Source organism: Miniopterus schreibersii (assembly GCF_964146895.1).
Source record: "Miniopterus schreibersii genome assembly, chromosome: 7".
In the NCBI taxonomy this organism is placed as follows: domain Eukaryota; kingdom Metazoa; phylum Chordata; class Mammalia; order Chiroptera; family Miniopteridae; genus Miniopterus; species Miniopterus schreibersii.
Genome location: NC_138108.1, coordinates 67,379,921 through 67,393,761, shown reverse-complemented (window position 1 = coordinate 67,393,761; position 13,841 = coordinate 67,379,921). Strand labels below are relative to the sequence as shown.

Here is a 13,841-nt window from a genome sequence, read left to right as displayed (position 1 = left end):
AGAGAGGAGTTAAAAAGATCTGATTTGCATTATTTGAAAAGGTTGATTGTGGCCCTAGAGTTCAACATGATCTGTAGAGTGGGAAGAGCAGAATCTGTTACGAGGCTACTTTTATAATCTAAGTGAAAGGTGATAGTGACTGTGACCAAGGTAGGAGTGGTGCAAAGGGTGAGAAGTACACAAATCATACATTTTATGTTGAAGTTAGAGCTGAAAGGACTTATGGGGTATGGTTGCAAGGTGTGAAAAAAATAAAGGAGTCAAAGTTTCTGGCCTCCCAATAAAGGACTCCCAAGTTTCTGGCCTAAGCTCTAGATGGCTGGAGTTGCCATTAACAGAGGTAGGAAATATTGGAGGATGCTGGGGGTAGGAAATTAGGAGTTTGTTGTTGCTCATGCATGGTTGAAATAGTGGTTTGAGGACAGTGGTTCTAAAACTAGATAGTACATCAGAATTACCTGGAGAACTTATTAAAACACAGATTGCTCAACCCCACCCCAGGAGTTTGCCCACCCTCCCCCCAACCCCTCCAACCCCCCAAAGTTTTTGATTCACCGAGTCTGGGATAAAGCACAATGATTTGCATTTTTAACAAGTTTCCTGATGATGTTCATGCTGCTGGTCCTGGGACCACACTTGAACTGTATTAGGTGCATCTACAGAAGAGGTTGGCTAAGGTGAAGAGAAAGCCCAGATCAATAGATTAGAAGAGTTAAACACAGATACTGAGATGCTTCCTTGCCTTACCGCCGAGTGTCCATCTGGAACCCTACCTTCCACACCGTTCTCGTTTATGGCCAGGATAGATGTGTATCGGCCCATGCCTAAATGGTAAGCAACAGTTTTTGAGTTTTGACTCTACTTTCTATTCCGTCATAAAGAACCCCATGGAAGGGAGTTTTCTGAATGTAATTGCTCTTCTAATACATGAAAAATTGAGACAGGCACCCCCTTTTGGTCTCCCCTTTAGCCAAATTACCTAGATAGGATACAGTCACCAACCTACACCCATACCCATTTCCTATGGGAAGGGATATGCTTAAGAGATTAATTTTTCTTACAGGTTTATATTTAAAATATATTGAAATATATTGAGAATAAATATGTTTTCTAGGTATAAACTTAATTTAATAGTTATTCTGTTCTGAAATTAATCCTGGTATTTAAAGAGACAAACAGCTTTTGTTGTAGAGAGAAATACTCTAGAAAGAATGAACATCCAGCCCTTCAAAAATAAAAACACAAACCTATATAATAGGTTTTGCAATAATGATCATGACAGTCTATTTAATGGAAAGATTCTTTGATAAGCATTTTTATTAGATCGGTAGCTATTAAATATTTTAGACCATGACACACTGTAGGAAAAACATGTTATATCACAAATGAGCACATACACTATTATTTATTTTATATATATATTCAGAAATAACCATTTCAGGAAATATTCTCATTTCGAGTATATGGTAGACATGTTCTATGCCATGCTCTATCAGTTTTAAAAGTGCTGATTTTGACTCACTAAACTAAAAATCAAGATAGCGTTAGTTAAGAACTTGGTCTCTATAGTATAAGACTGATGGGTTTGGAATCTTGGCCCTTCCCTTTTCTAGCTGTGTGATCTTGATGAAATTACTTAACCTCCTTGTGCCAGCTGTAAAATGAGAGAAATCTACCTCATAAGGCTGTTATGACAATGAAATTAGTTAATTTGAAGAACATAAAACAGTGACCAGACACTTAATAAGCATTATAAAAGTGTTAAATTATTAAAACAGTTAACAACCCACTAATATGTCACAACTTGACATTTGGAAAAAACACTTATTTGGATGACTAAGACCAACAGCATTCACCTCCCACCTTCCCTTCCAAACACACAAACTAGTAAATTAAACTCAACTTCCTTGGAAGCAAGTCTGGTAAATGCTTTTGTTTTGCAGGGAGATGAAGTAACTCTTTTAAATCCTCAGACATGTTCTCTTAAAGTTCAATTGTAAGTCTTTCATGAGACAAGGTATGATCTTTTGAAAATCCAAAGTTTAAAAGGAAAGTCTTCCCTGGGATGATGATTTATTCACTGGCGCAGTGCCTTGCGCCTAAGTATTCTCAGAAACTATTTGTTTGAAGTGTTTGGAAACCTTACTAGGAGAGTTTTCAAGGATAGCAATGGATTCATATAGATAATAACCACTTTATAATTTACAAAGGATTTCATGTTCATTTATATCTTTAAATCTGTAAGTCCATATTTCCCAAATGTGTCCCATGGGATGCTAAATTGATACAAAAAGATTTGAAACTCTTACAGAGTCATAATGTACGGTGTAGTAGTTATATTTGTCAAGACATGTAACCCCAAATTGTAATGTTCTAATGGAATATAATTTGTCTTCCACAAACAGTCCTAAGGGGGTTTTCTCAATGGGGAAAGGACACCATCCGCCTTGTGCAGTCATTCTGGGACCCAGGCTGATGGAGGGTCTGCCATCTTCAAGCATGGCATCCGGTCACTATGGTTATCACCATCCCAGCTCACCGGACAGGGTGCAGAGAATGGAGGAAGGCATGTGGGAGGCATTAGGGTCAGGTGTGGAGTGTCACACACAGCTTCCCATTTCCCAGCTTCCCATTTGTCAAAACTCAGTTGCATGGTTACACCAACTGCAAGGAAGGCTGAGATATGTGGTCCAGCTCTATGCCCAGAAAGAACAGAATAAATTTTAATGACTTAATAGAAGACTGACAAATATAGTAAAGATCTATTGTAAAAATCCTTGTTTAGCACTATTTATCTCAATGTTTCCTAAATGCATTTGCTTGTGAAACCCTTTTCTCTCGGGATCTATTAACAGACTACAGAAAACAACACACTGGAAAAGTCTGCTGATGGGAGACTATCAAATCCCTTAATGAAAAGAAACCAAGGATGATAAGAGAAAAATGATAAACTTTTTTAAATGTTGATTTTTACACACACATGGAAAACCACAAAAACAAATGTGCAGTTTAGTCATCAAACAGCCACCCAGGTTAGAGGTAGAAACCTGTCAGTTGCCCACAAAGAACTTCCCAGGTTCTTCCTAATTATAACCTCACTTCCCTCAGAATGAAACTCGGCGCTGACTGCTATGATAACCTTCCTTCAGAACTAGAATCCGAGTGGCTGGACATTATAGCATAGCTCTGCCTCTCTTTGTAATGTCTTTAAATCTCCTTTTACCTAGTTTTCCCTCTCATTTCTTTGTTTTTTCTTCCTCGCAATTTATTGGTAAGGAAAACAGGCCAGCCCGGCCGGGCGTGGCTCAGCAGTTGAGCATCGACCTAGGATCCAGGTGATCAGGGTTCGATTCCCGGTCAGGGCACATGCCTGGATTGCGAGCTCGAGCAATCACTCTCTCATCATTGATGTTCTGTCTCTCTCTCTCCCTCTCCTTTCCTCTTTCTGAAATCAATAAAGATATATTTAAAAAAGAAAAAAAAAGAAAACAGGCCATCTTTCCTATGGAATTACCCAGTCTGCTTGGAAATTTCATCCCCAGTGGTGAACTTATAGAAGGAGATGCAGTTGAGAATTGTTTGCTCCCACTTTCATTTTCATGGTCCGGGTTGTGTTGTTCACTCCCCCCCGCCCCCCCCCCCCCCCCCCCGTGTGTGCATGTGTGCGTGTGTGTGTTCAAAAATACAACAGCTTATTTTGTGAGATCTTACTGGATTCCTTTCCCTTCCCCATTTTGTTCACTGGCCCTTCATTTTCCTTCATTGCTAGTTTCCCTGTTTTGCTCAGCTGGGAAACCCTTCCCACCAGTTTCTCTTGCAGGACATCTTCCTGGAAGAGAGCATTGGCTTGTTGATGTTGAGAGCTCATTGGACCCAGACTGCATCAGCTCCCAAAACCTCTCCATGGACCCTTTATATTCACCTGCTTTAGGAGTATGAAAAACCACCTGACTCACAGGTTTAATTTTCCATTTGCTGTTCTGGGGCCTGTCACATGTGTATTTTGACCTGCTTTCTCCTATTGGATGCTGATATCACAGAGGTCCTATAACCTCAGTCATTGGTCCCACCTGTTCATAGTTTGAGGTTTGTGGAAATAACTCATTAAGTTTGCTGAGCAGATTGTCTATATATTTTTGATATTGCTCTCCTTGTTGCACTATAATGGGCAGTAACTTTTTTTTTTTTTCACTTCTATAGCCATCCACTCAGAATCTGAGAAAATTTCAAATATGGGAGGCATGAGGAACACTCTTCAGGCTCAGATTTTTCTCCCCTAGAGTTATTTCCCATCCCTTAGCAACCTGGGCTAACGAGGGTTTAATTTCATTTGAAATTTCCTTACAAAGCGTTGCAATGGTATTTTGTGAATCATTTTACCCCATTTTTCCAAATAAGAAAACTCAAGATCATAGCATATACCCATTGTTGCCTCATGAAAGACATAGAGAGAAATAGCAGAACTGCTGATAGGAAGGCTAATTGGCTAAATGAGGGGGGACCATCCCAGAATTATCAGATAAACCTTTTAACAGAAGAAAGGCATTGAGTGTCTCTATCTGATGGGAGCTGACAAGGCCTGGTCTTGCTGTCATGCTCATCTCCAGACAAGGAATTTGCAGAGTAATTTGAACTAACAAGTACTTGGAATTATGACAGATTTTATTAAACTGTGATTGCCTGTAGTTCAAGATTGATGAGAAAAATATCAAATTATATGTTCTTATTTGGATTTATTTAAAATATCTAAATTATTTGTTATTTACATGAGTAAATAAAATTGATTTATTGATTATTAACTTAATAATAGACTCTGTTATTCTGGGAACTGTTATCTAGATTTTTTAGAAAATATATGAAAATTAGAGAAATGATTCTATTCTCTCAGATACACAGACCTACAGAGAATCCTTACAGGCAAGATGGTCATAGTCTTGGGTTGACCATTTGTCTATTGCTAATGGCAGCTTACAAAAGTCCAGTCGTATTGCTCAAGAAGAACCAAATTATTTCTACACAACAAATATTATTTGCATACTGTATGCCAAACATAGAACAAGCCTCAATGTCCATGAAAATTAAGACATGGAACTCTTTCTGTAGCCCATGGGAAGGAACGCACACATGTCAATACCTGTACATGTACAGTGGAAATGTGTACTAGATGAGGTGGTTCCATTTATAGGGGTGCAAGGAAGTGAGTAGAGGATCACAGAAAGGATATGTGATTTAATTTTGACAGATTAACACAAATATTCAGGTCAGGCCTCATGGTAAAGGCATTGTTGCTAGAAAGAACATAAGCTGTGAAGGCACAATGTCATAAGGAATGACTGAACTTAACAGTAAGTGCTGGTTTTCAAAGGTAATAAATTAGAAAATCTAATTTCTTAAAGGGGCATATGTAGCAAAGACTACAGTAGTTGTTTCTTTCTGTGGGGGATACATTCCAAGGCCTCCAGTGGATGCCTGAAACCATGGACAGTGCTGAACCTTATATATACTATCTTTTATGTATGTATATACTATTCATACATAGCTTTTACTTCAAGAAATATTCTTTGGCATATCCAGATTGCCAGCATCACTACTCTTGTGCTTAGGGGCCATTATTAAATAAAATAGGGGTTACTGGAACACAGGCACTGCAGTACCATGACAGCTGATCTGAGACCTGAGTCAACTACTAAGTGACTGATGGGTGGGAGCATATTTGGTATGGATACACAGGACCAAGGGATGATTCACATCCCATGTGAGGTGGTGTGAGATTTCATCATGCTACTCAGAATGGCAAACAGTTTAAACCTTACGAATTGCTTATTTCTGGAATTTTCCATTTAATATTTGTGGACCCTGGTTGACCCTGGGTAACTGAAACCACAGAAAACAAATTCTCGGATAAATAGGGAGTGCTATTACTGGTATTATTGGTCATCTCCTTTCCTAGCATATAAACTCGAGCTATATAACATTGATCTTTATAAAGGACCTGGCCCAGAGCTGACCTCTCACTTTTTCATTTAGAAAGTTGACACATGTTTTTATATAAATATTCTAGAAAACAGGAGTTGCAGGTTTATATTTGAGGAGCCTTGGTCCAGTAAAGAAATCATCCAGATGTAAGCCTCCTTGTCTATTCTCTTTCTCAGCCCCACCTCTATCTCCCTGTGACCAATTCATTACTGTAGGAACTTGTAGGAACTTATAAGTGGCTCCCAGAGAGAAACAATGAGAAACTACCCCATCTATCACCTGTAGGCAGTGCTAGGACAGTCTTTATAAGATGGAGTGAAAATACTGCCTAAGATTAGGTTGGACTGCGTGTGTAGATTTTAGTCACTCATGCTCTCTCTTTGCCTATTTCTATGGAAAAAGTGTTAGTGGGAGAGTAAGCTCAGTGTTGGTTTTCAATGTGTTAATCTCCGGAAGGTGACTATCAATACTACATGGTTATGAATGACGGGTTAGGTTCCAGAGGATATTTTAAAACCATATCCAACAGTTTTAGAGATTAGAGACTGATATACTGTGAGGAAATTTTTATTTTTTATTTTTTGAATTTATCTTTATTGTTAAAAGTATTACATTTGTCCCCTTTTCCCCCATTGATCCCCTCCATCCCGCCCCACCCCCCACAGGCCTTCACTCCACTATTGTCTGTGTCCATGGGTTATGCATATATGCATATACATTCTTTGGTTAATCTCTTCCCACCCGCACCCCCCACTTTCCCTCTGAGATTCCTCAGTCTGTTCCATGCTCCCATGTGTCTGGATTAAACCTTACTAAATCATACCCCTTTCTCACCTAGGTTTAGATGAGGAAAGAAGGTACAGAGTATGTAAGTGAATTGCTCAAAGTTCCCTAGTAATTGCATTTGTGCATGAGTGTGTGTGTGTGTGTGTGTGATTTTCTCTTTTGCTTTATTTGATGGCTTAGACTAAGCTGGTACTTAAGTCCTTACACATATTTACTTGGTTCAGACATTAATTTTTTTTATAAGGTAGAAAAGAAGTAATCAGGAGTATCTACCAAGATAATTTACCAATGAAGAAATATGAAGTTATTATTCCTTCTCATGCAAACAAATTAGTGAACTAATAATAAATTAATGGTAAGCATTTAGCATGGGGTTCATTTACAGATAATGAAGAATAATTACCTGGTTTTAATGGCCCTTCTTGATCATTCAATACAATTAAAATATAAAATTACAAGTATTGACAGATTATCCTACTATAAAGTCACATCAATAGTAAATGTCTTTCAGTAGCTCCAAACACTTAAAATTAGAAAAAAATTGTGGCATTTCCCTGCATAGTTCAGTGCAATCTAACATTATTATTTTGATTAACAGCAAAGATTTACTTTACAAGTTGTGTTTTTGCTACAATATCTGAAAAGATGAATAAATAAAACATCCCAAATATGGAAATGATGATTTGATGACCTTAATTCTGAGATTTTCATTCCTCCTGTGGCTTAAGCATCCCTATGCCTCTTTAGATTTCTGGGTCTGGGTTGTGTTGTGACCGTGTTTAATGGTATTTATTGAACCACCACTGTGGAAAACATGTACCAAGATTTCAGGGCGTGACATGGCAATTAGAAATGATGATCTGTCATGCTCTCAAAGAGTTTATAAAGAAGGAAGAAGCCAAGGTAATAAAGAATAATATTATAAGGGCAGGTGTAACATGTAAGTGTATGAGTATATATATGTGTTTAGGAGCAAGTCCTGTAGACTAATTCTTGAGCATGGGTGGAATGTTGGTCAGGAAAGAAGAGAAGAATTTATCATTATTAAAAGAAAGACTGTCACTGGTGAAGGCCCAATTAGTGTTCCAAGGAAGGGGATGGCAGAAGAGATTATTCCAGTAGGGGGAAGCCCATTGTGGGTAGTGCAAGTAGACATGGCCGGCACGTTTACTTGGCTCAATGGCAGTATATGAGCAGAAGCTATGAGAGAACATGTGGACCCATGGGAAAAGCAATATTTGCAGGAGATCTCTGACGTTCACATGTATACATTTATTTGCTGAAAGGGCCATGGCACACAGTGGCCCATCTTCCATGGCTCAGAGGGCTTTCCAAATAGGCAGGAAGTTCTGTCTATTGACAACATTGATTTAATAATTCTCTGTGAATCTGTTTGTTCCAGAGTTTTAAAAATGATCTTCTCATTAAAATGTTCTGTGTGATTATTTCTATTGGGCTAGACTACCTGAGGGCACAAGGACAGTGTCTTCCTTTTTTTCATTAATTTAAGCATTCAAAATGCATTAATCTCTTGCTAAGGGGCAGACTATTGAGAGTACAAAGTACATTTAATTGATGAGAATAGTCCCCATGCCTAATTATACATGGGAGATTAAAAACGTAGGCAACATAAAAAGAGTTGCCAGGTAACAAAACCAAAGAGTATGCACATTGAATTACACAATGGTTTTGTGTTCTAAATATTATGCTTAATAATATTTTCAATAGCCTCTTTCCTGTGGTTCTTGTACATGCCCCTACATGTATACAGATAATCATCGTTTATCAGCTAACTCTGGCTCTTCCCTAATGCTGTCCCCTCTTTGGTTTTCGGTTTTTGTAGTCATGCGATCCCCACGCAATGCAGAGAAGAACCCGCCACCTGCTGAGGCCCTCGCTGAGCTCCAGGGCGTGTGCTGAGGACTCCCAGGCGCGGCCCTGCCTCCTCAATGAAAACTGCTTCCAGTTCCAGTACAACCTGACAGGTAGAGCTGAAAGCCACGGCCGCGCCTTTTCCCTTAACGCTCACTCACGTGAGAAGGTTTGCGCGTGTGCATTCTCCAGATTGAGGACCGACAATAGAATGTGCAAACATCTATCTGACGACAGGCTGAGGATTTGACATTTCAAGTGTCCCTTTACAGAAACAAATGCCCACTCTCTCCATGTAGGTGCAGCAGCCCCACCTACAATTTCTGAATTCAAAGGTGCTTAGAAAGATTTGGCAAAGTTTCAGAATCGAGTTGAATTAAGCCATGAGAAACTGAAACAGTAAGAATATCAGGGGATAATGTACCATTTAGGAAAGAATATAATCATTCTGTCATAGAATTTAGCTCTTTAATGGTCTCTATTATTCAAGAAATTCAAGCTTGTGATGCACTTGCTCTATGGGTCTCAATAAGGGCGGATGGTAGGCCTGCTCAGACAGGGGTGCTTGAGAGGCACTAGGAATCATAACAGACTCGTTAGTCAGCCACTGCTCAGGTTTTTCTTCAACACCAGAGTGTTTAATACCAAAGACTGTTTAGTTACATTGACCTGCCCCCCACCATTCCCTGCAGTAGCAGATATACAAAATGCCACAAAATGTGGAACCATGTTGAGTCTCAGTATTGGATTCAATACTGATGACCAAACCGCCTTGTGCCTGCAGAGGCAATGCAATGCAACAAATTCCCCACTGACACCCCAGTGGCACTGCTGAGATTTCCCATGTAGAAAACTTTGTAGTAAATTCTGTGGGGCTGTATGATTGTCTTTATAAGTGAAAGATGATCTTGTGTTTTCTTTTTCTTTAGATGCTTCAGATCCTTGGTTTTCATAGTAATTTTTCAGAAATACAATTAAATTTGCTTTACTGGAAGAGCATGTCTTTAAATCACTGATTTTATTATACAAGAGTTTGCTATTCCAATTAAACTCTTAGACCATTTGCCAAATATGGAAAACCTCCTCAGAAGGGGTCTCATTGCATATGATTATGAATCTTCTCTTTACCCACACCAAAATAAGAATTTTTTAAGAAACAGGTTAATTATGCAAGAATTCTAACTCTCATTTATCTATTTTGTAATGCAACTAGCCAAATCCATAAAACCTTCTTTGATGAGAATTTTTAAAAATTAGAGTCCTGGGGACAGCGTGTATAGCTCTGAATACATTGAACTCTTTCCTTTCTAGGGCATCTCTCTTGGCTGCACTGTACCAAATATACCAACTTGTTTAGATGATTATATTTATTCCTTGAGAACATTTTCAAGTTTATATCAAAGACCAGCTTCACTTCTTGGTTATTTTCTCTCTCAATTATCCCCAGCAAATCAATGATTCCAAACTTGTTTTCCTTGGCACCCTGGTTAGTTTCTTTCCTTTCCTCCCCAGCCAACTGTGAGATGGTTTCTAACAAACACTTGGCTTTTTACCTCAAGAAAACAAACTTAGAAAGGTAATTCACTCCTATTAATTTGGTTGTTTTTCTATGAAAAATTGCATTATGTATTTGAAGCCAGCTGAAGTGGTTTTAGGGTTATGTGCACACTATCCTTCCCCACCAATGAAGAAAACCGAAGGTTTGTTTATTTTGCTCACATTGCCATACTTTTGAAACTCCTCTTGGTGGTTCTGTGCCTGTAGAGTGGAGCACGTGCCAGCTGAGTGAAAACGCGACCTGTGGCCAAGGCGTCAGGACCCGCCTCCTGAGCTGTGTGCGCAGCGACGGCAGGCCGGTCGGCATGGACCAGTGCGAGCAGGTAATTTTAGATTTGTATTTCTCACCCAAGGGTTTGTGTTCATTAATATTGGTCTGCAACCTCCAGGATGCTTGATGTAAGTGACAGACTGGTTTCTCATCACAGCTTAGGTTCAGTTGGAGTAATTGGTGCTTGTGTAGATCTCACTAGTTTGAACTTAGTCACAATGACTGGGAAGGTTCTTTTGTCTTGGGGAAATGAGTTCATTACATTTTTTTTATAATTTTTAAGAACTTATTTAGGCATACTGGCCAACAAACTGTTGACATCAGGTGACTCTAATATTTAGATATGACTCTTTGTATTGGGCAGGTGATTCATTTGCATATGTGATAAACACCGTCTCTTCCATATAAGATGAACACTGACAGTTGCTATTAGAATACTCTGCTAATTTTCTTAGTATCTGATTGCTAGATAATTGCTACAGTTGTATTTTTCTTCTCAAACTAAGTTAAAATACCTCCCTACCAAGTTTCAAATTAGCTGGTTCAGAATTTTGGCCCCTCTTTTTCCCTGTGACAAACTATGTAGAGTTTGTATAAAAGCTGTTCCAAAGAATTCAGCATTACCTTCCCAATGCACAAGTGAAAAGCACTATGGGGGAAGTTTAATAGAAATAAATATGACCATATGCTGCCACACTATAAGAATCACTAAACAACCTTTGGAATACATTGAGAATACGGGGCCAGATAACTCAGATCACCACAGAACCTTTTTTAACAAATTGGCAAAATAAAAGTTCTTCCATTTCTCCTAACATAGGTGGAGTCCACAAGTAGAAATTAAAATCAAAACAAATCTTCCTCCTCTAACCTGATTTAATGTGTTAAGTACTGTCACAAAAACAAGCTCTCTAAACTAAAAGTATAGCTATAGACCGACACCAACTCTGAGGCCAGACCATCTGAAATTGGATGTCCCATTTGGTGAAATTCTCACACTGGCTAATACATGGCAGAGTTCTGTCTACCAAGAGTCAGTGATATATTTTAACGTATGATTTCATTTCATCTGTTTCTCAAGAAGTTATCGGCTTCAAGAAAAATAAATTAACAATCTACAACAACTCCAAATAAGTAAGAAATCTTACATTCAGTGTACATAACAAATATTTTCTTTTGATACAAAGAAGGATCTAAGTTTTCATTAATAGAAAAATCAGTTTCTCTGCTTTGCTTTCCAAATACCACATGACCAAGAAATATTTTAAACATATTAAAGAAATCCCAAATTATTAACCTAACTAGAATAGCTAAATATCTTGTATGGATCATAGATTCCATATGGTAATTTCCACTTTTCCCACTTATCATACTATACTCATTAATTTTAGCTTGGTATGGGCATTGCTAACACTTAACATGTGTTGAAGATCAAAGTTTTCCTAAATATGCACACAGTGTGTATTCCTAAAGCATAATCTTTTTTTATGCTTTATGTTTCTTAGATGATTTATTATTTCACTAAGACCTCTTCTACCTTAATCATCAGAAAAATTTGTAGATTTTGCCTAGATACAGGTTTCAGAGAAAACAAGAGGAAAACCAACTGTATCGCCAACTTTTCCCAGGATTATGGTCATGATTATGTTTTTTCCCATAATTGGTCTTTTTAAATAAACTTTAGATGGGTTGATTTGGGTTTTATTTTATTATTTTTATTTTAGCCTAGCTAGCCATTGGTTTTGAGCTTTCTATGTACCATTGGCTCACCCAAAAGTGCAAGGTGCTTGGATTTAGCACTGAGCATCCTCCTAGTCCCCTGCTGGTTGAGTAACAGGACAGATCTCTGTGTCATGTAACCACCTGCTCTCCCAGTACCCTAACTGCAGGTCTAAAGTCTATAAAAAGAAGTTTTGGCTGACAAGTATTGATTCTGTGAAGTAAGGACAACTATTTTATGTGATTGCCACCAATTTATATAAGAAAAGATATTTCCCGCCCCACAAACATGTTAAAAGATAATTATCATAAAATAAAGGGCAGTCTTTCCCATAAAAGGATAATGTGATTTGATGATATTAATTCTCCAGTAAAATCATATTTCATTTCTCCCTGCAGCACAACTTGGAGAAGCCCCAGAGAATGAGCATTCACTGTTTTGTGGAATGTGTGGTCAACTGTCAGCTTTCGGAGTGGACAGCTTGGACAGAGTGTTCACAGACTTGTGGCTATGGAGGTACATGGGTTCCCTATGTTTGTTCCCACTAAATAATTTAGTTTTAAGTATCTTTCAATATGCTGTAGCTTGACAAATGGGCATGAGGCATGTTGGCCAGCTGGAGGAAACATGAGGCTGACACAGGGGAGGGGAGAGAACCTGGCTTCATCTCAGTCCTTTATGATTAGGCAGAGATTGAAGAACTGCCTTGCTAACAGTGGCCAATGCCAGAGGAGCTGCTGGCTGTGTGGGACAGTGTTTATTCAAAGGTCATAAGCTTAGCCAATTATAAAAATGTTGGCCTCTGTTGTTTTTAGAAGAAGTATGTTTTATATAAGTAAAGCTAGCTCCTGTGTCAGGTAAATGCCCAAATCAAAGTGGCTTAAACATCATAGACTAGAGACTAAGTTTTCACTCACAAAAATGGTAGAGTAGTTTCTGCCTCACAAGGTTAGTTAAAGATACAGACTGATAAAGGCTCAACCAGGTTTCTCTGGAGGGTTATATTCAGCTGGTTCTGTGGAGGTTTTTATGGACCAGGTAGGAAGGAGCATACATCTCTCCCATCTATATTCTACTAGGCAAAATTTAGTCCCAAGTCCCTAGCTCTGTGCAAGGTGGTAGGGCAGGAAGTGAAGTTTCCATAATGGCAAGGAATGCAGAAGGCAGCTGATGCTCAGAAGCTGTGCAAACAAATGCATAGACTGCTCTCCAGCCTCCAGGCCAAAGCAGGGACCAAAACACGTGCCCATGCAAGAGTATCACAGAAATGCACAGAACTGCGGTTTAAGGTTGCAGTGTAGCCCTGAAAGAGAGTTACAGTTTATCACCAGTAAATGTCAGAAATTCGGAGTAGGGACCTAGAGAGAGATCCTGTTCCACGGCTGGGCACTGAGCAGGGGTGGAGAAGAGAAGATGAACCGAAAGGTGGAGGAATCATGGAATTGGGGTGGCAGGAGGGGATGCCAACACCCGGATCTAGTTGGCAAAGATATTTGGAAGCAGTTGTCTAAAAATCCTGTGACTGGCTCACTAGCACTAGAAATGAGCTCATTTCTGAGCTGCTCATCATTAAGGGTGCTGGGGTTATTGATGATTCTCTACCTTACTTGGGAATCATCTGAAAACTGAGGCAGGATGCATCATGGGAAAGGGGCTTAT

General features: G+C 38.9%; 1 protein-coding gene across 1 annotated transcript in view; it reads left to right on the top strand.

Moving 5' to 3' along the window:
- The window catches only part of THSD7B (thrombospondin type 1 domain containing 7B), a gene marked incomplete at its 5' end in the record, with an annotated part of 630,914 nt that overhangs the window by 578,837 nt on the left and 38,236 nt on the right, over positions 1-13,841 (top strand). The window contains 3 exons of the mRNA XM_081142191.1: positions 8,606-8,747; positions 10,399-10,514; positions 12,581-12,698. Coding sequence (XP_080998317.1) covers positions 8,606-8,747; positions 10,399-10,514; positions 12,581-12,698 — 376 coding nt within the window. The remainder of the gene's footprint in view (positions 1-8,605; positions 8,748-10,398; positions 10,515-12,580; positions 12,699-13,841) is intronic.